The 26423-nt window shown below is 38.3% G+C and overlaps 1 protein-coding gene across 1 annotated transcript in view; it reads left to right on the forward strand.

Annotated features, from left to right (window-relative positions):
* The window catches only part of OBI1 (ORC ubiquitin ligase 1), a 47975-nt gene that overhangs the window by 18128 nt on the left and 3424 nt on the right, over positions 1-26423 (forward strand). Inside the window, exons 4-5 of the mRNA XM_007528981.3 lie at positions 2044-2292; positions 6119-6207. Of these exons, the coding sequence (XP_007529043.1) occupies positions 2044-2292; positions 6119-6207 (338 nt within the window). The remainder of the gene's footprint in view (positions 1-2043; positions 2293-6118; positions 6208-26423) is intronic.

The raw sequence follows: 26423 nt of genomic DNA on the forward strand, positions 1-26423 counted from the left end.
GTGTTGGTGAGGTTGTGGAGAAAAAGGACTCTGCTACACTGCTGGTGGGAATGCAAACTGATGCAGCCTCTGGAAGACTGTATGGACAGTCCTTAAACAAATAAAAATGTAATTACCTTATGATTCAGCAATTCCACTCTTTGGCATTTATCCAATGGATACTCAAACGCTAATTTGAAGGGCCATATGCACCCCTATCTTCATAGCTGCATTATTCACAGTAGCCAAAGAGTAAAAGCAGCCTAAATGCCCATCATCAGATGACTGACCAAAGAAACTATGGGATATATACTCCATGGAATATTACTCTGCAGTCAAAAAGATGATATTGTGTCACTTGGGACAAAAATGGATGGAATTGGAGGTGATGAGGCTTAGTAAAATAAGTGAAGCGATGAAAGACAAGTACCAGATGGTTTCACTCATATGTGGAATCCAGAGAACTGATTCATATGAACTTGCCAACAAAGCAAACAAAAAAGACACCAAAGCAAGCAAACTGCTTGTAAAACATTTGAGAACTATGGTGGTTCTCTCTGTGAGCTGGGAGGGTGGGGATACAGAACTTTGGTGGTGGGTGTGGCATGGAACTATACACTGTGAGCTTACAATCTTATAACATTCTATTAATAACAAAGATTAATTAAAGTTCTGTGTTTTAATATGTACATCAACATTATATATATATGTGTTTATACACACACACACATAGTGAAGTGATTGCTTCAGTTAGACTAGTAGCCTCACTTTGTGCGTGGTGAGAGCACTGGAAATTGCTCTCTTAGCAAAGGTCCTGTGTAGAGGACAGTACTATTAATTATAGTCATCATGCTGTACATAGACTTTCTAATCCTATGTAAGCTGCAACATTTTACCCATTTCCTGATTGTACCACTCTTGTTCATGCAAGCACTAGTCACTCTCTGATTGTATATAGTATTATTTTGAAAAGGATTATGGAAGGAAATGGTAGATGGTTTCAATCCTACTTCAGATATAATATCCAAAATATAAACAAAGCTATACATCACTATGTTCTATACTGTGTTTTTAATTCCTCTCTGTAAAGCAATAAAATATACCTGGGAATTTTCTTCTGAAACAGAATATACTTCCTTGTATCCTTGTGTGTTTTTTTTTATCTTAAAATTGAAGATTTGACATTTTTAATTATAAATTAGCTCTGAATTAAAAATGAAACTGGTGAAAAACAACAATTTTTACTGGTCAAATACATCTTGAGAATTTCAAGTTGATGTGACTTTTTATCTATAGAACCATTATGTTGGGAGCTGGCAGTGACGCACAGGGTTAAGTGAACATGGTGCAAATCACAAGGACCTCTGCGAGTATGCTGGCTCGAGTCCCTGGCTCCCTACCTGCAAAGGCGTCACTTCACAAGCGGTGAAGCAGGTCTGCAGGTGTCTTTCCCTTCTCTATTCTCCCCATCTCTCTCAATTTCTCTCTATCTTATCCAACAGGAACAGAATGGAAAAGATGGCCGCCAGGAGCAGTGGATTCATAGTGCAGGCACCGAAGCCCCAGCCATAACCTTGGAAGCAAAAAAATAAAATATAAATAAATACCCATTACAGTGCATAATTTGTGTAGATTCCGAATTTTGATTGTAAAAAGATAAAACACATTGATCTTAGTTTAGCATACATTTTCAGAACTTGTGTCTTATGGCTTTTTTTTTTTTTTTGCCTCCAGGGTTATCACTGGGGCTCCGTGCCAGCACTACGAATCCACTGCTCCTGGAGGCTATTTTTCCCATTTTGTTACCCTTGTGGTTGTTATTATTATTGTTGTTATAGCTGTTGTTGGATAGGACAGAGAGAAATCGAGAGAGGAGGAAAGAAAGACACCTGCAGACCTGCTTCACCGCTTGTGAGGCGACTCTCCTGCAGGTGGGGAGCTGGGGGCTCGAACCGGGTTCCTTCTGCAGGTCCTTGCGCTGGGCCTCCTGCTTTGCACCATGTGCGCTTAACCCACTGCTCTACCACCTAGCCCCCGTCTCATGGCTTTGTAATGCTTTTTCAGGATGAAATAGATTGTCTGCAGAAAGAGGTAGAAGAACTTAAAAGTAAAAATCTCAGCTTGGAGTCACAGATCAAGACTATCCTGGATCCTTTAACTTTAATGAAGGGCAACCAAAACGAAGACAAACATCCAGTTACAGATACTCCAAATAAAATTGATCCAGAAACTGTATCAGAGTGGAAGAAAAAACTAAGAACAGCTAATGAAATATACGAAAAAGTGAAAGATGATGTGGACAAATTAAAGGAGGTAAGTTATAGTTGTTTTCTAAAATCTATATGATGGTTGTCTTTTAAATTCTGTGATATTTTAAGTACCGTCAAAAGTTCATAAATAGACATATTATCTTGTCACTAGATGAGTTGTGGGGGAAGTCCAAAAACCCTGGATAAACATTTGTAAGCAGTGGGAAAATTTTTACTCCTTAAATAGCACCATTTGGGGAGAAATATCAGGTGGTTCCTCTTATTACTATACTTGAAGGTGCCATCATGCTTTCATGAGTTTGCATCATCCTTTTAAAAAAGGACGTTAATTATTTAAAGGTTGTATCTCTAGTTCCCCTCTTCGTGGTTTGCTTTAACTTTATAAAATTTATTTAATAAACTAGTTTATGCATATAAAGCAAACACAGTATATTTTTCTGCCTATAAAGTGAAAAATGTGGACTATCTTTCTGACTTTTAAGACTGTAAATAGTTAGCAGACTTCAGGGGAACTATAACAGTTTAGGCAGTTGCATACAAAAAAAAAAGATTATCATGACTTACGTAGTAGGTTTATATTTAGTAGTTGTTCTTTCATTTAAAAAGAAAAAAAAAGACCTAGGATTTTTTACTCTAAGAAAGGAGTTAGAATTCATGGCATCAGCACTAGAGGTTATAATCAAATGTCATTCAGTTTTGCTGGTCAAAGGATCCGATCTTAGCCCCCCGCCCCCAGATTTATATACAGTGGTGTCCTACTATATTGAATGTTGGTAGTTTTGTGGGTATCCAGTGCACAGTCATTCATCTGAACTATCTGTGCTCCCTTGAAATACTATTACTGTACTGAATTACTAAATTCTGCTCTTGAAATTATTTATGAGCTCCATATTCTGATGAAGTGCCTCCACATACTGGGCCTGAGATCCTCACTGGGAAACGTGAAAGTTAGTGTAAATAAAGCCAGCTTCACATACTATATGTAAAATAAATGCTACTTAGACTGACAAAATGTCAGGATGAGAGGAAGAAGGGAACGAACGTAGTGTTTTCAGAGAATAAAGAAATTCCGATATAATTACATACTGAGTTTTTTACTAGTTTAGGGGAAATAGGTACTGATGCCCAGTGTTGCCATGTTTGGTCGTCTTAAGAGGAAGACGTGAAAAGGAAAGACAACCGGAAAGCTAGAATATTTTATCAGTCCATCATGTCTCCTTTCCTTCTTCTTCTTCTTTTTTTTAATTGGATAGAGACAGAAATTCAAAGGGAAGGGGAGATAGAGAGGGAGAGAGACACCAGCAGCACTGCGTCACCACTTGTGGGGCTTTCCCCCTGTAGGTGGGGGCTAAGGGCTTAAACCTGAGTCCTTAGGCATTGTAACATATGTGCTCAACCAGGTGTGCCACCACCTGGTCCCTCATCTTTCCTTCTTACCTCCTTCTGAGCCAACAGTAAGTTCTATGTAGCCTCCTTTATACTTAGTAAAGTCGATTAAAATTGTTTGGCAATAAATGCATTCCAAGGCGTGAGGCTCTGTGTGAAAACTTTACTCTGGACTTCTAAGAGTGTTGTGGGTGATATTTGTAAAAGAGGAGTACAGTTGTAGTTCTGTTTTTCCCCCCTTTTAATCATTACCCGTTAAATGCTCAAAGCTGTCTGAGATGTTAGTTTTATTGGGGATCTTTTTAATAAGCACGCCATTTTGAATGCTTAGTAATGGTGTTAAATAGGATAAGGCAGTTAGCAATCTGGAATATAAATAGATTTTTTTAAAAACAAGGACTACAGTGATAAAACTTGATTGTGGAGTAGTACAAAAACAATATAGTGTAAATCAAATACAGGAGTACAAAAGATTCAGAATAAAGGACTGCTTATAATGAGTAAAATGGACCCCCCACACACACACTTTCCATGTACTAGGTGAGTTCTGAACAATGGTGAGGCTGTTATCAATATCCAACTGTAGTAAGAATGCAAAGTTATTAGCCAAAGTCTTCATTATTTGTTTAGGTGCACTGGTCAGAACTCTGTTCTTTGTAACTTTCACCTACCTAATCTACTGAACTTGAAAATCTTTCTGGTTTGAACAACTAGACAGCCTATAATGAGAATACTAGAGAACCATAGGACTAGTGAGAGACTTTGAAACATGGCCAGACAGTACAAAGGGGATGAAGAAAAGAAATCAAACCAGTTTCTAATTTAAGCTTGTCATCATCAAAAAGCATTCACTAAGTGCTTCCTCTTATGGTGCTATACTTTAGAGCTTAATTCATTGTCTGTGCATAGAAGGAAGTAGATGATTTTCCTTATATCTTCCGGAAGGCAGTAATGGTATTTATCAGTCAGTCACTTAAAGAACTAACCCTCCACCATCCTGGTTGATTTGCAGCCACAAAGATAAGCAAGTTCTCAGAGCCCATATGAAACATGTGTGAGTCAAAACAACAGAATAGTTAGGCTTTGTACCTCAAAAACATCCCTTTTCTCTCTTTCTTCCTTTCTTCTTCCTTTTTTTAAATTTTTGCTTCTCATATTCTTGGTGTATTTGTGAGTTGGTGCGCAATTGAAATACAAGTTCTGGAAGTTGCCAAAGACATTGGTCAGCTTTTTTTTTTTTAATCTGCTTCTTAATTCTTCCTGTTTTATTTTTTTTGTTGTTGTTAACAATATTTTTGTCACCCATTCACTTTTAATATTACTATTTCTAGTCAAACAAAATTTTTTCTTGCTAGCTTAGTGAGAATGATTTCTAAGTCTAGGGAGTTTTACTGTTCTTAGGATTTAGTTAATAATTTCAATCACTAGGGATTTGTAGAAAGTAGATTTAAGAAGACTAAAATTTAGGCAAACTACTTTTCAGGCTTCCCAGAATCAGTATCAAGCCTCTAGATTTTCTAATAGTTTATGTTTTATTTAGCAAACTTTAGGTGTCGTGCAGTTTAAAAAAGAAAGCCATACCTTTTTCTTCAAAAGGCAGTCTGTGGAATTCATTAAAAAAAACATTTATTATTGACCCATGTTGAGAGCTCCACATGTTGTGTGGGCCAGGACATTTAGAAAGTCTTTCTGAGGGAGTCCGGCGGTGGCGCAGCAGGTTAAGCGCACGCGTGGCGCAAAGCGCAAGGACTGGCTTAAGGATCCGGTTCGAGCCCCGGGTTCCCCTCCTGCAGGGGAGTCGCTTCACAGGCGGTGAAGCCCGTCTGCAGGTGTCTATCTTTCTCTCCCCCTCTCTGTCTTCCCCATCTCACTCCATTTTTCTCTGTCCTATCCAACAACAATGATGTCAATAACAATAATAACCACAACAATGTTAAACAACAAGGGCAACAAAAGGGAAAATAAATAAATATAAAAATTATAAAAAAAGAATAAAGTTTCTGAATAAAGAAAAAAAATTGCTTTAATTATACTAGATTTATTACCATCAAAAAGCTACTTAAAACAATCAGAAATCATTCTTTCAGCTCAAGCTTTGGTTTGTTTTGCAAATAATTGTGTTTGGTGTGTCACCATACTTTGTATATTCAATAATGTGAAAATGAAAAAAAAAAAAAAAAAACCTACGCTTGGTATTAGTAAATTTCCTTAATGATTCTAAACTAACAGACAGCTCTGTTTATTTCCCTTGGTAGGAAATTTGCATGGGGTGCTTAAGGGAATATGGATTTAGAATTCTTGGTGAGTGGTATACATGTGTCATTTCTAGTGGTGATTTTCAAATTTCTAAAGAGCACATCCCAGTATCCGAGTAGCCCTTTCCTGTTACCACTCTAAAAACTATATAGACTGCTCATGTCACAATTTTTGAAAGGTACTTTTGTTTTTTCTTACAATTAAGTATTTCAAATTTTTTTTTTAAGGTGAATAAAAAATTGAAATTGGAAAATGGTGGCCTGGTGAGGGAGAATTTACGACTGAAAGCTGAAGTTGATAACAGATCGCCGCAGAAGTATGTATTTTGCTCTCAGGGCAGTGATTCAGATTATGTTGAGTTTTTGAGATTGAGCTACTGTGATACTATGTATTTTTCCATTTGGTTCCTTTCACTGAAGTATGTTAGTTAAGTATGATATTGGGTTGTGGGAAAACTCATTACACATTTTTACATAGAAAAATACATCATGGCTTTGCCAACAACTCAGTATCTTGTCTCTAAAAGTCAAGTGTATACTGAAGTTATCAATATTATCTTAGTTTCAATTGAGGCTAATTTTGAAGGAGTAACTTCATTCTTTTTTATCTGATTAGCAAAGAGATTTGTGATATAATAAAATTGGGGGGGGCAGGGGAGACAGCATAATGGTTATGCAAACAGACTCTCATGCCTGAGGCTCCTAAGTCCCAGTTTCAATCCCCCACACCACCATAAGCCAGAGCAAAGCAGTGCTCTGGTGTTTCTCTGTGTGTGTGTGTCTCTCTCTGCATCTCTCTCAAAAATAAAATTAATGAATAAAAAAAAGAAAGAAAATTTTGTAAACCTTTGCTTGATTTTACATATAACTGTGTGAACGTCTTAAATAGTAAGGAGGTTAACACAATGTCCTTGAGATATTTTTTGAAATTTTAATAGTTAGCATACATAGTACTTTTTCTTTGCTAGGTATAACACCCTTTTATATAGAACTATTACTATTCTCTATTTACAGATAAGAAAATGGAGGTGGGGGTCAGGCGGTAGCGCAGGGGGTTAAGCACACATGGCACCCAGCTCCCCACCTGCAGGGGAGTCGCTTCACAGGCGGTGAAGCAGGTCTGCAGGTGTCTTATCTTTCTCTCCCCTCTCTGTCTTCCCCTCCTCTCTCGATTTCTCTCTGTCCTGTCCAACAACGACAATAATAACAACAACAATAACTGTGACAACAATTTAAAAAAAAGACAAGAAAAGGGGAAAAATTTTTTTAATTAAAAAAAAAAAGTGGAGGCATGGTAAGATTAATTTGTCTAAAATTGCAGAGCTAGTAAGTGGTGAAGTGGGATTTTAAGCCATGTAGTTCAGTCCCATGTTACATACTCTAATATATGTAACAATGAATTCCATTACACTAAAATGATATAATACTTGAATACTCATTCCTCTTAAATTCTATACGACATAGAATTTAAAGCTTTTGTTGTGGCTTGAATTAATATAAGTAAGTGAATTTTGACTTTTGTGATGGGATAGGTTTTCTTTTTTTTTTTTAAGTTGGGGCTTTGTGCACATGTAATTTTGTTGCTTCTATACTACTTTTTCATTCAGATAGAAATATAGACAGGTAAGGAGAGTCCACACACAGCACTGGAGCTTCCTCCAGTGCTAACTACCTCCTGTGTGGTATCAGGGTCTGAACCTGGGCTGTAAACATGACAGGACACACAGCCTACCCCATGAACCATCTCTCCAGTACTAAGGTTGCTTTCATTTCATTCCAAATGATAAAAGATTTAAAGTATTAGTTCATTTTATAATTAAGTTGTATAAATGTATGAGTTAAGAGTTGAAAATGGAGGAAAAACAGGTGATAGTATTTGATATTTCACTTCTTTTTGGAAATGAAAAAGTGACAGGAGAGAATGTTGTCCCCCACGCTCTCAGAGGAATGATATATCAGAATGCCATACTTCCTTCCAAATCCAGCCAGTTATTAGACTTCTTTCTGTTGGAAAAATACATGGGAGATATAAGAAACAATGGAAATGCATCCTGCCCAAAATAGCTCTTTGCTTATCATTTGAAAAGGAGATAATGCTGCTTTCACTAAAACCAAGTGTGGAATCAGGAAATGGTAGAAGTAAACCATAATTACTCAGAGCAGTGAGAACTAACAAGTAGAGAAAGAAGCATAGCTTTTATTTTTAAATAGTTTCTTCCTCTGCTCTCCAATCTCATTTTTCTTCCACTTTGGATAATGTCCTACTTTGACAAATTAGTGAAATAAGCTTAGGAAGTGTTGTTGTTATGCAGTGGTTTGAATCTCTTCTCATTTATTGGCAGCTGGCTTTGCCAGTCATAGTAATGTGTGTCCATTAGCCATTTCCCACAGCATGCTGAATGGAACTAAAGCTATTTCGTTTATAGCTTTTATTTCTTGAAAAGTTGCCCACCAGATTTCAAATTATTGCCAGCCACTAGGATGTGTGTTTTTAAATATCCATGGCTCCAACCTAATAAAGAAATGAAGAATCTCACCTGAAGAAACCTGGCCCGTCCACTAACGCAGCCACACTTCTTTGGTCGCATGTAACCTTAGGATTTGCCATCTTCCAAGTCCATACCACCCCTTGAGGGGAAAGGAACTGTTTCACAGAAAAAATGCTTTCAACTGACCCCTAGCCTATTCTAGATCAGTTTGCAGTACATTGAGGTATTAAATGCATTGCAGTTGATTTATAGCCTTGTTTACTCTGCATCACCAAACCCTAGTGGGATTCAAAGAGCTGACCACAGCTGAAAAATATCCAGATCTGGTTCACCTGAGGAGAACTCCTATCTGTTTTGAAAAGAATATAAAATTCAAAGAATAAAAGTAATTGTAAGCAAAGAAAAACCATTCCATTTCATTCCCATGGTTGCAAAGTGCCCTTAATCAGTTATTTTTCTCGTTTGCTTTTTTGTCAAGATATGCTTTTCATACATATGGCCTTAAGTTTTGATGTGCCTTCCAAGTTTTACACACAATTTCTAAAATCATGCAGATAGGAGAGACTTAAAACTTAGATATCAGGGGAGTTGGGCAGTAGTGCAGTGGGTTAAGCACACGTGGCACAAAGCACAAGGACCCGCAGAAGGATCCCAGTTTGAGCCCCTGGCTTCCCACCTGCAGGGAAGTCGCTTCACAAGCCGTGAAGCAGGTCTGCAGGTATCTTTCTCTCCCCCTCTCTGTCTTCCCCTCCTCTTTCCATTTCTCTCTGTCCTATCCAACAACAACAATAACTACAACAAGAAAACAAGGGCAACAAAAGGGAATACACAAATATTTTTAAAAACTTAGATATTAGAAAGGAAATAAATTAGGATGGTGTATGTGTCAGGCTAGATTGCTATAGAAAAATACTATAAAGAGGGTGACCTTAAAACAATATTTTCTCACAGTCCTGAAGCTGAGAAGTTCCAGGTTTCAGTTTCTGACCAGGGCTGTGTAAGGTAGCAGACAGCTGAATTTTCTGTGTCCTTCCATGTCAGACAATAGAGAGCTCAGTACTCTTGTAAGATTAAGGTTCTCATCCTTATTATTGCATTTGACCTTAATTAGCTTCTAAAAGGCCTTTTTCCAAAGAAGTCAGTTTGGGGGGCTAGAGCCTCTCAACGCGTGTTAGGAGGAAAGGTGTGATTCAGTTCATAGTATTGAGGTATTTATTTTCAAGTTTGTAGAGCAGTGAGATATTTGATGCCCAAGTAAATAATATGTTTTTGTCACAAAACTAAAGTAAAATCTGGTGGGAACTGGGAAACTCAACACATTTACATTGGTCGTGTAGTGTTGTATAAAAGTTATTTATTTAGGGGAGGGATATTCAAAACAAGTCATCTATTTAATAGTATTATTTAAATAATTCTGTGATCTTTTAAAATGAAGAGGCGGACTGTCATGTTCTTTATTGTTTTTCTGTTCTTTTTTTACCCTCCATTACATCCAGTCAGTGTACTTGAGCATTTTTTTCTCCCTCAACTTTAACTGAAAAGCCCTTTTGAGTAGTGGCTTCCCTCTGAGCATGCTCTTCTAGTTCTACTAATGTCCTTTCTGTTCCTTGTCAAAAAGTCATCATCCTAGTATTTAAGTTGGTGGTACATAAAATGTGATCTTTTTCTTCCAGTTTGTGTAGCTGTTTCTTGAATTATGATTTCCCTTTTATTTTTTTAAAGATCTATTTATTTACTTATGATAGAAGGGAGAGGGAGACTCAGAGCATTATGTTGTTTTCTACGGGTTAAGTTGTTTTCGCCGGGCTGGCTTCACGGGCGGGTAACAGATGACCAGGGACTCATGGTTGAGCTGTAGGCAGTATCTCTTTATTCATGCAGGACGCAGCACAATCTAAGCCGAGCTAAGTTAAACTCAAGGTACAGTACTCTAAAACTCACAATGCCGTCTTTATATATACTTCCCAAGTAGGGTGGAAACAGGATGTGACATAGAGAGGGTGGAGAGAAAAGTGACTGGTGAAAATCAGGGTGTGACAAAGAAGGGATCAGGGTGTGACAAGGAGGGGGGGTGGAGCAAAAACATATCATGAAACAGTGGGGCTTGAACCAATGCCCTGGAGGGAGGTGCTTGTTAACAGCGGTTATGTAAATAGAATGAAGTGGTTATGTAAATAGAATAGTGTTAAGCAGGGGGGATTTAAACCAAATGAAACAGAAGGGGTCTCATGCATACCAACAAGACATCACGTTAGCATATGTGATGCCAGGGATCAAACTTGGGACCTCATGCTTTTAAGTCTGGAGCTTTACCTACTGTACCACTGCCTTTCTTCATTCCCTCTCCCTCCTCCTGTCCCTCTCCCCTCCTTCTCCCTTTCTCCTTCTCTCCCTCCCTGTCATTCTCACTTTCTCTTTCTTAACCACTAGTGTTGTCATTTGTTCTCAGAACAATTCCACCACTCCTGGCAACTGTCTTTCTTTCAGACAGAGGGCAAGAGAGGTAGATAGGCAGACAGTCACCATAGCACTGCACCACTGGTGAAAGTTTCCCACTGAGAATGCCTGCATGGAGTGATGATCAGGCACTAGGACCTGGGTCCTCACTCATGATAATGGTTGCACTCTACCAGGTGAGCTACCTCCTCTAATACAAGTTACCTTACCTGGATTAAATTGTCTGTGTGCTAGTTCTATTTTCTCTAATAGGAACTCCTGAAAGAATCCAACTGAGTTGATCTCAGAAATAAAAAAGTGGGGACATATTTGGGTTTTTTTTTTTTAAAGATTTTATTTATTTATTAATGAGAAACATAGGAGCAGAGAAAGCCAGACATCACTCTGGTACATGTGCTGCCGGGGATTGAACTCAGGATCTCATGCTTGAGAGTCTGATATTTTATCCACTGTGCCACCTCCCAGACCACTAATGATATTTTCTTTAGTTAATAAGCATAAGTCTCCTTGCTATGCTTTTACTGCTTTCTGCTTTTCCATATTAGCATATATCACAGCTGCTAACAATATCTGGTGTGATCATTTGTTTCATGGTATTCTTCTGTTTGAGCTAGGACTGTAGTTGTGTTCACTATTATAGTCACCACACTTTATAGATCCCTGCTTCATGTTCTATCATAATATGTACTTCTTAAGTAAATTAATTAGAAGCACAGCTCTTATTGTTGAGGAACCAAGCAGACAAGTCCAGAATGTGATACAAATAGTCAGTGGGGGAAAATGACTAATTTTATTCATGATGTCTCTGGCAAAATGAAATGGGAGTGACCTATTTTTTTTTTCATTACTAGACTTGCATTCATTTTCATAATTCCCACACATCTCAAGTGAGATTAAAATTTGTTGTGACATTTTTAAGGGAATACCTATATCTTATTTTTTATTTATTTTTTATTTTATTTATAAAAATAAACACTGACAAAACCATAGGTTAAGAGGGGTACAACTCCACACAATTCCCACCACCAGAACTCCATATCCCATCCCCTCCCTTGATAGCTTTCCTGTTCTTTAACCCTCTGGGAATATGGACCGAAGGTCATTGTGGGATGCAGAAGGTGGAAGGTCTGGCTTCTGTAATTGTTTCCCCGCTGAACATGGGCGTTGGGGGTGACCTATTTTTAAAGCAGAGAGAACTGAGAGGCATAATAACCAAATGTAGTGTATGGATCTTGTTTGGATATTCATTAATGATAAAACACATATCACAAAACATTTCTCAGACAATCAGGTAAGTTTGAAGTTAAATATTAACTAGATATTAGATGACATCAAGAAATTAATGTTAATTTTGTTTAGGTATTTATTATGACTACTTAAAAACATGTCCATATTTTCTTTCAGAAGTACTTAGTAAATTTTTAAAATATTAATTTTTTATTATCTTCATTTATTTATTTATTGGATAGAGACTGCCAGATATTGAGAGGAAGGAGGGAGAGAGACAGAGAGACACCTGCTGCCTGGCTTTACCACTCATGAAGCTTTCCCTCTGCAGGTTGGCGCTTGAACCTGAGTCCTTAAACATTGTAACATGTGTGCTTAACCAGGTGCACCACCACCCAGCCCCCCAAATATTAAATACCTTTTTAAAAAAACTATAGAGTACTTTAAAAGAAGGTAAAAGATATATATGTTTATAGATATGCAGATATACGAAATGAGTTAAAATTTTCTTAATTTTAAAAGTGGCTGACAGAATAAAAATCAGATAGTGGCAAACCTGGTTGAATGCACAGGTTTTATGTGCAAGGACTCAGGTTCAAGCCCCTGGTCTCTACCTATGGAGGGAAGCTTTTATAAGCAGTGGAAAAAGTGCTGCAGGTGTCCCTCCCTCTCCCTCCCCCTTCCCTCCCTCCCCCCTCTCTCTTTCTCTCTGTCTTCCCCCTCCCTCCCTTTTTCCCTCTCTCCCTCCCTCCCTCTGTCTTCCCGCCTCAGTTCATCTCTGTTTATGTCCTGTTAAGTTAAAGAAAAGAATAAAGGAATGAAAAAAAAAATGACTGCTGGGAGCAATAGATTCATCGTGCAGACACTGAGCCCCAGTGATAACCCTCTTGGCAAAAATCAAATCAAATCAAATTAAAACTATCAGAACATGATACCTGCCTCCAGGAAGCTTTAGACTAATGAGGGTACAAACAAGAATATATGAACAAATAGTAAAAAGATACCAAGTCTGATAGGAGAGGCATAATATGAATTCAGAGAAAGACAAGTTGGTTACAATGATGAGATTTTTTTATCACAGTCAGACAACTCATCTGACTGCTTGGAGTAAAAACCTCAGTCTTCCTCTATTTCTTCACTCCTCCTCATCCCACACCTAATTATTTATTCTGTAGATCCTGCCTCTTAAGTCTCTGTAATCTTTTTTCCCCTTCACATGAGTTTAGATCTTACTTAGCCTATGATAACCTTCCACTTCGAAGAATGGAGATTCCAGTGAGGACAAAAGACATTCTGAGTGAGAGAAAAGCAGCATGAACTGTTAGGAGCACTAAGTGGTTCCTTTAGGTCTAGATCCTTGTCCATGGTAAGCATACATCATGCTTCTGCTTAAACATGCTGGCTTTCTTCTAAAATTCATCAGAGCAGAAGTTCTCTATGTAATTTCTCTTTAAAAAAAAACATTTATTTATTTATTTGTATTTTCTTTATTGGATAGAGACAGCTAGAAATCAAGACCTGCTTCACGACTTGCAAAGCTTCCCCCCTGCAGGTGGGGACTGGGGGCTTAAACCCAGGTCTTTGCATACCATAATATGTGCACTAACCAGGTGCACCACCACCCGGCCCCTCTATGTAATGTCTCCATCTTTTCATTATTTTTTAAATTTTTTAAAAATTATTTATCGGATAGAGACAGCCAGAAATTGAGAAGAAGGGGGAGACAGAGAGATACTTGTAGCACAGTTTCACCACTCCTGAAGCTTTCCCCCTGCAGGTGGTAACCAGGGGCTTGAACCCGGGACCTTGCACATTGCAACACGTGCACTCATTCAGGTACACCACCACTGGTCTCCATCTTTTCAGTTTGATGGTTATTATTCATTTGTTTTCAGTTGTTTTAAAGTAACATAGTTGTTTTTTGTTTGTTTGTTTTGTTTTGTTGTGTGTGTGTGTATGTGTGTGTGGTTGTTTTTTTTTGCTTCCAGGGTTATTGTTGGGGCTCTGTGCCTGTACTACACGAATCCACTGCTCCTGGAGGACATTTTTCCCATTTTGTTGCTCTTGTTGTTACCCTTGTTGTTGTCGTTATTATTGTTGTCATTGCTGTTGTTGTTGGATAGGACAGAGAGAAATCAAGAGAGGAGGGGAGACAGGGAGAGAAAGACAGACACGTGCAGACCTTCTTCACCGCCATGCCCCCCCTTCAAGTGGGGAGCCAGGGGCTCTAACCAGGATCCTCATGCCAGTTCTTGCACTTCGTGCCATGTACACTTAACCCACGGTGCTATCGCTCACCCCCCCCCCGTAACATTTGTATTGAACAAAAGGCCTGATTTTCTTTGTTGCCAGTGATCAAACTCATGCACACATGGTTTGCTGTACCACTAAGCTGCCTCCTGCAACCCTCACTTTAACTGTACATTGTATGATTATGAGCACAGACTCCCTGTGTACTTACTAGATCTCTTATTTGGAGAGAAGATACTAAACCTTTCTGCATCTTGGTTTTTGCTTTTGGTGAAATGATATCAATAGACACCTATATTACAGGTTTTAATAAAAATTATTTGAAAACTTGAAATGCACTTTTTACAACAGAGCGCAGTTAGTTCTCACACAGTGTCATATTATTGTCTTCTTAGCTTTGATCTGAAGTTATCTTGTTCATTAAATTACCTGTTTGTTGTCTCTCTTCTCCACTATAAGCTACACAGGGATAAGGACCTTGCTGCCCATTTCCTTTACTCGCAAAACTCTAGCACATGGAAGGTACCTGATAAATATTAGTTGCATGAAATGATGGCATTCAACAAATTATTATTTAACCCTTTGGAGCTATCTTCTACGTAAAATGTATATAATGTGCTACTGTAAGGATTAAAGAAAATAATTCTGTATCCTTAGCACAGTATGTAGCACGGGATGGAATGGAAGCATTTATCTAAATAATTGTGTCCTTAACCCTCCCTCCCCCATCGCACAGGAGAGATTTCTTTTCTACCTGCTCTTGTTTTTTCCTTTCCTTCTTAATGACTTGACTACTCATCTGGCTGCCTGGAGTAAAAACCTCAGTCTTCCTCTGTTTCTCCACTCCTTCTCCTCATCCCACACCTAATTGTTTAGTTTATTCTGTAGATCCTACCTCCTAGAGTGCCTCTGCAACCTATTTTCCCCTTCACACAAGTTTAGATCCACATGGTTTCTTACTTAGCCTATGATAACCTTCCACTTCCTTATTCTTCTTTTCCATTTCCAGCCTTCAAACTTTGCTGTATTGCTGCCCAAATTGCAGATCATAAATTTGATCACCTCGATTCTTCTCAGCCTCAGGTGATTCCCATTGCCTGCAAGTGAAAGCCCAGGTTTCTTCTGTTTCTATTATTATGTGAGCTTTTCACTAAAAATATCGTCAGCGTAATCTTCTTGTCTGCTCCCCAGCCTTCCCCATGTGTGCTGCTTTGGCTATACTCAATTCTATTTCTCCATTTCGCCTTCATTAGACGTGTGTGTGGCTTTGCTTATGTTTTTTCCTTCTCCATGAGCTTCACCTTTCCTGGTTAACTCCTCCCCACCCTTTGAGATCTAATTCAGCCATTACTATATATCTGTTAGACCTTTGTAATTTCTCTAGACAGAAGATATGCCTTCCTCTTGTTCCTTCCATTGTTTGCATTGTATGCTGATCAGTTCCATGCTCCTGGTAGTTAAAAAATGTGTGTACGAAATTTGAATATGTGCACATGTACATTTTTATCATGTGTGTGTTTTCTCTGGGACCTGTCAGGAAGAAGGAGTTGACAAGGGACTTGAGAAGGTTACAAGTCAGAGTTTTTTTTTCTCCAGATAAGGAAAACAGAGAATTTATTGGAGTTCTGTCAGAGATTGGGGACTTAAAAAGGAAAAAGGAGGGGGAGCTAGGCAGGTTAAATGCACATGGTACAAAGTGCAGGGGCTGACGTAAGGATCCAGGTTCAAGTCCCCGGTTCCCCACCTGCAGAGGGGTCGCTTCACAAGCAGTGAAGCAGATCTGCAGCTGTCTGTCTTTCCTCCTCTCTGTCTTCCCCTCTTCTCTCCATTTCTTTCTGTCTTATCCAACAACAACAGCTATGACAACAATAACTACTACAACAAGGGCAACAAAATGGGAAAAATGGCCTCCAGGAGCAGTGGATTCCGAGTGCAGGCACTGAGCCCCAGCAATAACCCTGGAGGCAAAAAAAAAAAAAAGGAAAAAAGAAAAAGGAGGTGATAGAAGGGCTTGCCTGGCTCCAGGACGTGGTTTCTTGTCTGGATCTCCTACCTGAACCAATTTTCCTGCCCCAATCTGTCTCAGTACTGACTTTGAGCGCTGGTTCTTCTCGTTCCCCAACCCTGTGCTTCCTAAATTACCTCAGGACAGGCCAGTACCTCTTGACTTTTGACTTCTTCAGCAGTACTCTGGTCTTGCTGATATTGGCTATTGTTCCTTCTTGACCTAATCTGGCCCTTTTTGTGTCTTACCTTCCTGCTCTGAATAAAATGCATTATTACCAGTGTTTGACCCCAGCCTGATCCTATGACTGATTCTGCTCTGCCCTTTGGTTTTCCCGGAAGGGGAACTTGTAGACTCTCTGGGGAGCCTGATGATACCCTGGGGCCAGACTGTGACAGCCTAGTGTGCTCAGGCCCCTCAGCTGCCTGAGGGGCCCTTCTCTGGATATTCAGCTAATTGGGGATGGACAGTTCCTGCACTTTCTGTCAATTTGTCTTTATTGTATTGATAAAATATTTTAAGAACCTGCAATGCATGCTAATGACTAAGCATTAAGGTTGTCAGAAAGATTATGAACTGCTTGATAATGTCTTCTGCTCCTTTTGTTTTCCTTCCCCATAGCCTCTCAGTATGAATTAATCCTCAGTAACTGTCATTTGAGTCATAATTACAGGGTGACTAGATCCCAGTTTCTTTGTTTTGTTTTAAGATGTGCCTTATGCTGAGAGACTAATTAGTTTCTACAGAAATGTTTAAGTATATTTTCATCATCCAATAACAGTTGTGTACTCTTACATGATTGAGATTTTGTTTAAATTATTACATCTTAGGAAGGAATAAATCTTTTAATCCTCTTAGACCTATAAAAAGATAATGTTTTAAGGTTTTCTTCTTCTGGGAAAGAGTTAAGATCCCCATTGTTGTGCAAACATCAAGACTGTTTTCTATTGTTTTTAATGGATATAGGAGGATATAACATTAGGGAATTTTTGTGTGGGATTGAAATTATCAAATAGGATGACATTTACCTCATAGAAAAAGAATAATTCACTTTTTAGACAGTGAAAAAATATGTGTGTTTTTATGTATATGTAGCCAGCAGTTTCAGAGAATTGCCACAAAAGGGAATCTGTTGCTCTTCAGTTTACATATGTATTTTTAGGTATATCAGCTACCGTTTTCAAAACAACTTTTAGTTATAAATACATCACTAATTCAATAAAACAAACTCAGATTCTCTTCTAAAATAATGTTAATATGAGCTGTTATTTTAAAATCCAGATTTACATTTGAAAGCTCGCAAAGAAGGCTCTGATTTTTAAGCAGTACTTTTGGGAGGTAGAGGATAAAGAAATGGCTGTGAGAGCTGTTCTCTCCGGAATTCTTGCAACTAGCAAAGAACAGGTAATAATTAGGTCTTTGGTAAAAGTGAAGTAGTATAATATGACCTTTCAAAAACCAAAGGAAACCTACCTGTACAGTGGAAATTCTTTCCTTTGAAGCTCTTCCTGTTTTGTGTTTCAAATGATAGAGATAGGGTAGAGACGATTTTGGGGTCCTGGTGTATGATAGTGGAAAAGGACTTCAGTTGGAAGTGAGAGTGTTTTGCAGGCACCTATAAAAAGGAAATAAAAAATTGTACCCATGCACCAACAACCATACTGTAAACCGCCAATAAATGATAAAAAGAAAAACAAATAAAATTATGAAGATAACTGTTTTTCTAATAGCTCTGAAAGGGAAGTAGAAGTTAGGCAGTTGTGTGTATATATATATATATATATATATATATATATATATATATATATATACACACATATATATGAAACTATCTAATAAAATCCATTCTATGAATGGATTATTATTTCTGAAGGTGTGGGAATCATTTCATTAAAAATTTATGAAATTCACGTAAGTTTATTTGACTAGCTCATATACCAACCATTTTAGAATAGGTAAGCCTCACTTCACATGGCTGTGTAGGACCATAAAAGTGACTGCTCAAGCTAAAACTAAGCAAAACAATCTTAAGAATCAGTAAGGAATAAAGAATTCTGGTCCATATTCCCAGAGCAGGAGAAATGTAAGGGGAAGATGACCAGAGGCCTCTGAAGTCAAGGAAGGACACTCGGAAATAGTAGGTGTGACTTAAAAAGGAAAAAAAGGCAAGACCTAGGAAGAAAAAAAAAAAGGACAAATACATATACATATAGATAGATAATTACAGAAATAAGTCAAGCTATATCTGTGATCTTGGGAGAGGTAATGCAATTTCCAATGGAGGGGATGGGGATACAGAACTCTAGTAGTGGGAAAGGTATGGAATTATACCTGTTATCTTGTAAATTTATAAATCAATATTAAATCACTAATAAAAATTTTTAAAAAGGTTTAATCAGTAAGGAAAAGAAAATTGTCTTATAACTTTTAAGAACTTGTGTTAAGGGGCCCAGGAGGTGGCACAATGGATAAAGCATTGGACTCACTCAAGCATGAGGTCAGTACCTATCTCTTCTGACTCCTTCTGGCATGTTGGAGGTTTCTGGACTGGAGACATTTTCAACTGTAGCTATATTTATATTTGATTCTCACTTTACTTCCAGCGTTATCACTTCATATGTTTGCTACACCTTCATTTTTAAAAAATATTTATTGATTCCCTTTTGTTGCCCTTGTAGTAGTTATTTGTTGTTGTAGTAGTTATTATTGATGTCGTTGTTGTTGTATAGGACAGAGAGAAATGGAGAGAGGAGGGGAAGACAGAGAGGGGGAGAGAAAGATAGACACCTGCAGACCTGCTTCATCACTTATGAAGCGACTCCCCTGCATGTGGGGAGCCAGGGGCTGGAACCGGGATCCTTATGCCAGGCCTTTGTGCTTTTTGTGCCACCTGCATTTAACCCGCTGTGCTACTGCCTGACTCCCTACACCTTCATTTTTATTAGTCCGCCTTTGAATAATTCATTTTGTAAAATGTCAGGTAATAGCACAACTGTGTCTATTGTGTGTATATGAACTGAATGAGGCATGTGTAGGGATCAGTCACTTTGAGATTTTGAAAGAAGTAGCCTGATTGGTCACTGATGAAGAAACACATCTGTTGTATGTGAGGGCAATCTCACTGTGACATCTGTCACCCCATTGATTGCCAGGGTGTATGTGGCTGATTTGGCTGGCAAGTCAGGTGTCCCCTTCCTCACCATTTCATGTGCCTTCCATGAATGGAGATGTTCCAGTGCTCAGTCAAGGGTATAAGAGTAGCTACACTCCTCTACTTGAACCACCAAACAAGCTCTTGAGAAACACACCTGTTATGTATATGGCGTTTGTAACTTTATGCATTTAGTTAGTATATGTGGTAACTGAAATTCAAACTAGGTGACTAGTAGGTGACTAGTGTTACTTAATTAAACAGTGGTCATTAAAGTTTGTGCTTAGTTGACCCATTCACAACAAAGACATCAACATTGATAACCTGTCAGGTAGATCCAGTCACCTGAACTGATGCAAATCTAAAGACTGATTTATTTTTTGTTTCCCTGTGCCTAATATGGCAAGCAAGGGAAATACAAAGATACACAGGAAGGAGCAAGTTGACTTCTTTAATATCCCTCTTATGCGTCAAGAAGATGTTTCTGAACTTGGTGCTTTCAGTAGTGTTAAACGAGAAGTTGGTACTTTATAACTGGTTCTGGCATTTACTCTTTTTTTAAAAATTTTTTATTTATAAAAAGGAAACATTGACTAAACCATAGGATAAGAGGGGTACAACTTCACATAATTCCCACCACCAGAACTCTGTATCCCATACCCTCCCCTAATAGCTTTCCTATTCTTTTTTTTTTTTTACTTTTTTAATATTTATTTTTCCCTCTTGTTGCCCTTATTTTTTATTGTTGTTGTAGTTATTTTTGTTGTTGATGTCGTTGTTGCTAGATAGAGAGAAATGGATAGCGGAGGGAAAGACAGAGGGAGAGAGAAAAACAGACCCCTGCAGATCTGCTTCACCGCCTGTGAAGTGACTCCCCTGCAGGTGGGAGTCGGGGGGCTTGAACCAGGATCCTTACGCCGGTCCTTGTGCTTTGTGCCACATGTTCTTAACCCACTGCACTACTCCCCAATCCCAGCTTTCCTATTCTTTAACCCTCTGGGACTATGGACCCAAAGTCATTGTGGGATGCAGAAGATGGAAAGTCGCTTCTGTAATTGCTTCCCCACTGAACATGGGCATTGACAGGTCATTCCATACTCCCAGCTTGTCTCTCTCTTTCCCTAGTGGGGAAGGGCTCTGGGGAAGTGGAGCTCTAGGACACATTGGTGGGGTTATCTATCCAGGGAAGTCTGCTAGGCATCATGCTAGCATCTGGAACCTGGTGGTTGAAAAAAGAGTTAACATACAAAGCCAAACAAATTGTCGCCCAATCGTGGACATAAAGGCTAGAATAGTGCAGATGAAGAGTTGGGAGGTACGCATATTTTAGTTATATTTCAAAGGGCCTGTGAATACTAGTGTTTTTGTTTGTTTGGTTTTTGCCTGAGCCTTAAATCTGATGTGTAGGTGGATCCTAATTATTGTCTGGGGAGATGATTTCATGGCTGAAAGAAGGCCCAGAAAGCTGGATCAGGGAAGAGAGTATCTCCCAAATATAGGAAAGGTGTATAAATCTTGTTGATTGTAAACCCCATTGATTTGATGTGATCTGGGGCCCATATCTAGCTTAGGAGCCTATGTGACCTCTACATCCCTCTAGATCTGAGCTCACATTCTGTGGTCTTAAGTAGGAATGTTCCAAGCTGCCCCAATATCAGGACCCATCTTCCTCAGGTATAACATAGAGTATATTGTCTAGCCTCCCTTCAGAGGATGGAATATTCTCTACCACAGTTGATCCAAGTTGAGGGCAAGGTCCTATGGGGGCCCACAAAGGGGTCTATTGTGTTGTTCCTGATGAAAATGACCAGTAACAATGGAGAGAGGGATTTATTTGAGGTCTAGTCCCTTCTTTGGGAATCTCAGGACTCCCCAACTAGGGCCCCAGCTGATGGGGTGGCCTGATAGTGACTAAAGAGTCATTGTTAAAGCATGCTATTTGCTCTTTTATCAGTTACTTTCTTTTGGTCCTCTACAAACACATCCTTTTCCTTCTATGTGGTGGCCACCAGAAAATGTAGACTTAGGAATGTTTCATTGAGAGAGATGATCTTATTCTACTGATAATATCTCAAAGGCAAAACCAATAGGATTATCATTTCTCTTCTAGTAGGGACAAGAACAGTCTTGTACCACTAGCAATTTGGACAGGGAGAGCCCTCAGCCAGAATGTAACAGTTAACAGGGCAAACTGAAAAATGCTTTAAACTTCTCCTAGATTCAATCAGAATATACTTCTGCTATCAGTTGCAGCTCCCAAACTGCTCTAGGATGTTTTCTCTGGCTTAATGAAGCCTTTGGCCATCACTGCTACTTTGAAAATCAAAGCCTTTTGGTCTCTAATGGAATGTTTATAAAAATACTCCATTTTGAAATTTGCTCAGGAAAAGGAAGTATGGTAAATGATGTTAGAAATCCCTTCGGCTTGCCTTGGCATTGACTCATTTAATATTATGTACTTTGGAAATATCTGGAATTAGTGAAATATCTGGAATAAGAGAGTATTAAATCCTAACATAAATAAGCTCTTCTCACTGCTCTTTCATGGTCCTGTAATATCAGATATGCACCCCTAATTGTTACGTCTGTAAAACTTATTAAATTTTCCTTTGTCTAATCTAGTATAGCTATCCAATATGAGTTTTAAAAAAATCCCTAATACTTCTGTCAGAATTCTCATTTCATTATTTTACTAAGGTAAAAAAATGGAAGGTTTAAAAAAAATGGGAGTTTTTGGGGGAGATGAACAGTAAGTATAGAGTAGCAAAACCTATGGTAAAAAGCTATACATGCTCATTTGTTTCTGTTGCTTGTCTTAGCATGAATGAAATGAGGAAAACTGCCAAATCTATACAATATTTAGTTTAATGATGGAATAGCTAATAATACTTATATGTACTTACTCTAGCTTATCCTGTGGTTAGCACTGTCTGAATGTAAAGTAAGACAGTATTTATTCAGCACATACTGAATCAGTGACCACTGCATTAGTAGGAATTGTTTTTTTTGTTTTGTTTTTTCAGTCTTCCAACTTTTTTATTCTTTTCCATAGTCATTTGAGTAGGAATTATTTTAGGGAATTAGCAGTGAATTTAAAGTATGTCCTGCATTCTTGGAGCTTATACTCAAATAAGGGGGACAGAAAACAAATTAAATGGATTAATTAGTTTATCAGTTTCATAGTTTTCCCTGTACACTTCTGTTAATTTGCTCACCAGTATGTTAAGTCATGAGTATGGTAACTCAACACATTATAGACTTGTAAAGTGTTGAGATGAAACTTTGGGAAATTGAAGACATTGGTCTTGTAGAGACCCGCCTGCTTCATTGGTGACTTAAGCTTATTTGCCTCTCTCCTGTATACTGTTTTCCTAGTCATTATTATTTCTCATGGCTTTTTCTCTAAAGTAGAGCAATAAATAAGATTAGAGCTAGCATTTTTACTTTAACACAGAACCATTGTTAACTTCATTTAAAAACATAATTAAAAAAAAATATGTAAGGCATGAGATAGCTCATACTTTCCTTGTACAGAGATCCGGGTTTTATCGCACACACACCATTGGGGCATGCAAAAGGGAAGCTTCAGAAGTGGTGGAGCATCACTGTGGTATCTCTACTTCTCTGTCTAGAGGGAGAAAAAGAGCGCTGGGAGCAGTGGCATCATACAAGCATGAAGCCCTGACTACAGAACATATGTCTGTACGTTTGGAAATTGAGCATCTTAAAATTACATATTTAAAACCCTAGGCTAAAATTTGGAATAAGTTACTGCTATTAGTTTGGAAAATAATTTTCAATCATTAGTCTTTCCTTATGTAAGCCTCTGAGTTTCCAAAGACATCCTTTAGTATCAGGTTGTCAGCAAAGTCATAACTCACTTTTGCATAGAAAAATATAACTTTTCTGACAATCCAATTATAACAGACTTATTACCCAGTGACTTTGATATTTTTGCTTCTGAGAATACCTTGATTGTAAACATTTTACTTAAAACCTAATTTTATCTTGATAAGTAAATTTAAGGATGTCCCTTTGGTTGTTTGCATTAAACATGTTACACAGTTTTTCCATTTAAAAATATGTGAGGTGTTTGACTATGCAGAATAGTTACAGTCAAGAATGCATGTCTTTGTTGAACATTCCTAAAGGTCATTGTCTACCTCTTAAAGTTATTTTGCTGATAACTGCTGCTCTGAATACTACATTTATGAATGAAACCTTTTTCTTTAAAAAAAAAAAAAAGAAAGAAAGAAAGGAAGAACAAAAACTCCCATCATTCTTCCTATCAACCAAATACGTACAGTAGTAAATTTTGTCTTTTAACACAGGGATTCTTGGTATTAAAGTTCCTTTTGTTTTTGTTGTAACTGTGGTCCCTTTTCTTCTTTTGCAGTGAGAAAATCAATCAATATTATCTACTGTCTGTCTCTTAAGGTCCTTTCTAGCTCTGAGATTTTATAAATCTCTATTTGCCTTTCTCCCTGTATCTTTCCCCCCACTTAGTGGTTTGAGCAGAGATCATATGGGGGTAAATTTGTTGGAGAGTGAACTTTTTTCGATTGTAAATTTTGTTGGAGAGTGAATACAGTTTAGGAGGAGAAAGGTGGGTATTGAGTAGAATTCTGCAACATGTTTGCTCCTGCTGCTCATTTTCCCTCCAATATTTAGTACATTTTTAATTACAATTTTTTAAATTGCCACCAGCTTTGTCACTTGAGCTTGGTGGCTTGCACAACAAATGCACTGCTCCTGGTAGCCACTTCACTCTCTCTTACGTTTTCTCTCTCTCTCTCTCTCTCTTTTCCTTTTAGACAGAGAAATTGAAAAGGAAGGAGGCAATAGAGAGGGAGAGAGGAACAGACACACCTGGAGCACTGCTTCCCCTCTTATAAAGCTTCAGTCCACTGCATATGGAGACTGAAGGCTTGAATTTATGGCCTTGTGCATGCTAGCTTGTATACTGTACTGGACTCACCACCTCCACCCCACATTCCTCATTATAATAGTTTTGCTTATGGGGAAAAAAAGAAAAAGATAATTTCATGGATAAAAGCAATTTTTAGAAGTCACTTTCTCAAGAACCTTCTTCCAAACATAGTTCCTAAATCTGGGGGCTCGAACCTGGGTCCTTGTGCACTGTAACATGTGCGCTCAACCAGGTGTGCCACCACCCGGCCCCAAAACTTTTGTGGAGAGTTGATTTCACGGGGCTAGATTATAAAGCTTATGTTTATGGTTCATAAGAAGTAGTTTCCTGGGCCTGGAGAGAGCATAATGGTTATTTAAAAGTTTCGTGCCTGAGCCTCCAAAGTCCCAGGTTCAACACCTAGGACCACTATAAGCTAGAGTTGAACAGTGCCATGGTGTCTCTCCCTCTCTCTCTCTCTCCTTCTCTCTTTCTCTCTCTATTTTTTTCTGTATATATTTCTCTCTTTAAAATTCATTAAATATTTTATTTTTAAAAATAAGTAATTTACTGAAAGATGGAATTCTCCTTTGTATTGGAATTTAAGGTAGACAATTGTTTATTGTTGTGTAAGGTAAATAGTAATTTATAAGATAGTCATTGTCACAAGACTGCACTTTCTTATCTTTTTGTGACAGGTATCTTCACATTTCACACCACTCCCACCATCAACTTAAGGCTTCTTCCACCAGAGTGCACTGGGTCCCCAATGCCCATTCCATCCTGCCCTGCCCCTGCCTCTGCCTCTTCCCTTCCACCCCCACCCACCAGAGTAGCACTTGACCTTGCTGCAACAATGCCTAGTTCAAGTTTCTTTCTCATCTCATCTTTCTCCCTCTGCATAATCTCACTTTGTATGATTCCTTTAAGTTAAGGTAGATATTTTATGTCCATTGGAAGTTAATATTCTTGTAGCCTGGGAGATGGCACAGTGGATAAAGTGTGACTCTCAAGTGTGAGGTAGGTCCCAACTTCAGTCCCTGGCAATATGTGTACCAGAATGATGCTCAGGTTCTCTCTCTCTCCTCATAAGTAAATATTAATAAAATTACTTTTAAAAATACATATTCTTATTGATCTTTTTATGTACCAATCTCTGTTTGAATATACTACCAATAGATATCACATATTCAATAACCGTTTTCTGAGCTGAGCTTAGTACTCTCTCTAAACAAATAAGATAAAATAATCCCAAATCCAAGAATGAATTTTGGAAGTGTCCTTTTCACTTATATTTCAAAATACTCCTTAGAAATGTGAAAATATTTTTTTTATTTAAGAAAGGATTAATTAACAAAACCATAGGGTAAGAGGGGTACAATTCCACACAATTCCCACCACCCAATCTCCATTTCCCACCCCCTCCCCTGATAGCTTTCCCATTCTCTATCCCTCTGGGAGCATGGACCCAGGGTCATTGTGGGTTGCAGAAGGTGGAAGGTCTGGCTTCTGTAATTGCTTCCCCGCTGAACATGGGCGTTGACTGGTTGGTCCATACTCCCAGTCTGCCTCTCTCTCTCCCCAGTAGGGTGGGTCTCTGGGGAAGCGGAGCTCCAGGACACATTGGTGGGGTCTTCAGTCCAGGGAAGCCTGGCCGGCATCCTGATGACATCTGGAACCTGGTGACTGAAAAGAGAGTTAACATACAAAGCCAAACAAATTGTTGAGCAATCATGGTGAAAATATTTTTATGTGTAATATATTGGAAGCACAAGCACCGACTTTTTATTTCAGAGTTCTAAGAAATGAGATTGATGTCTCCCATGGTTGTAAAATGCCAAAAATAAGTAGAACTGAAATGAATTAAAGCCCAGTGTACAAAAAGACGAAGTAAAAGTTTCAGATCAAGGGTAACTATAATTGAAAAGGTCTAAATAAGTATTTAAAACCACCCCTGCTGGGACTGCTAAGATATCTGAATTCCAGATTGGCACTTTATGTTTGACAAGGTGACATTGTAAGAAATGTATTGTAAAACACTGCTG

This window comes from Erinaceus europaeus, chromosome 5 (genome assembly GCF_950295315.1).
Source record: "Erinaceus europaeus chromosome 5, mEriEur2.1, whole genome shotgun sequence".
Taxonomy (NCBI): Eukaryota; Metazoa; Chordata; class Mammalia; order Eulipotyphla; family Erinaceidae; genus Erinaceus; species Erinaceus europaeus.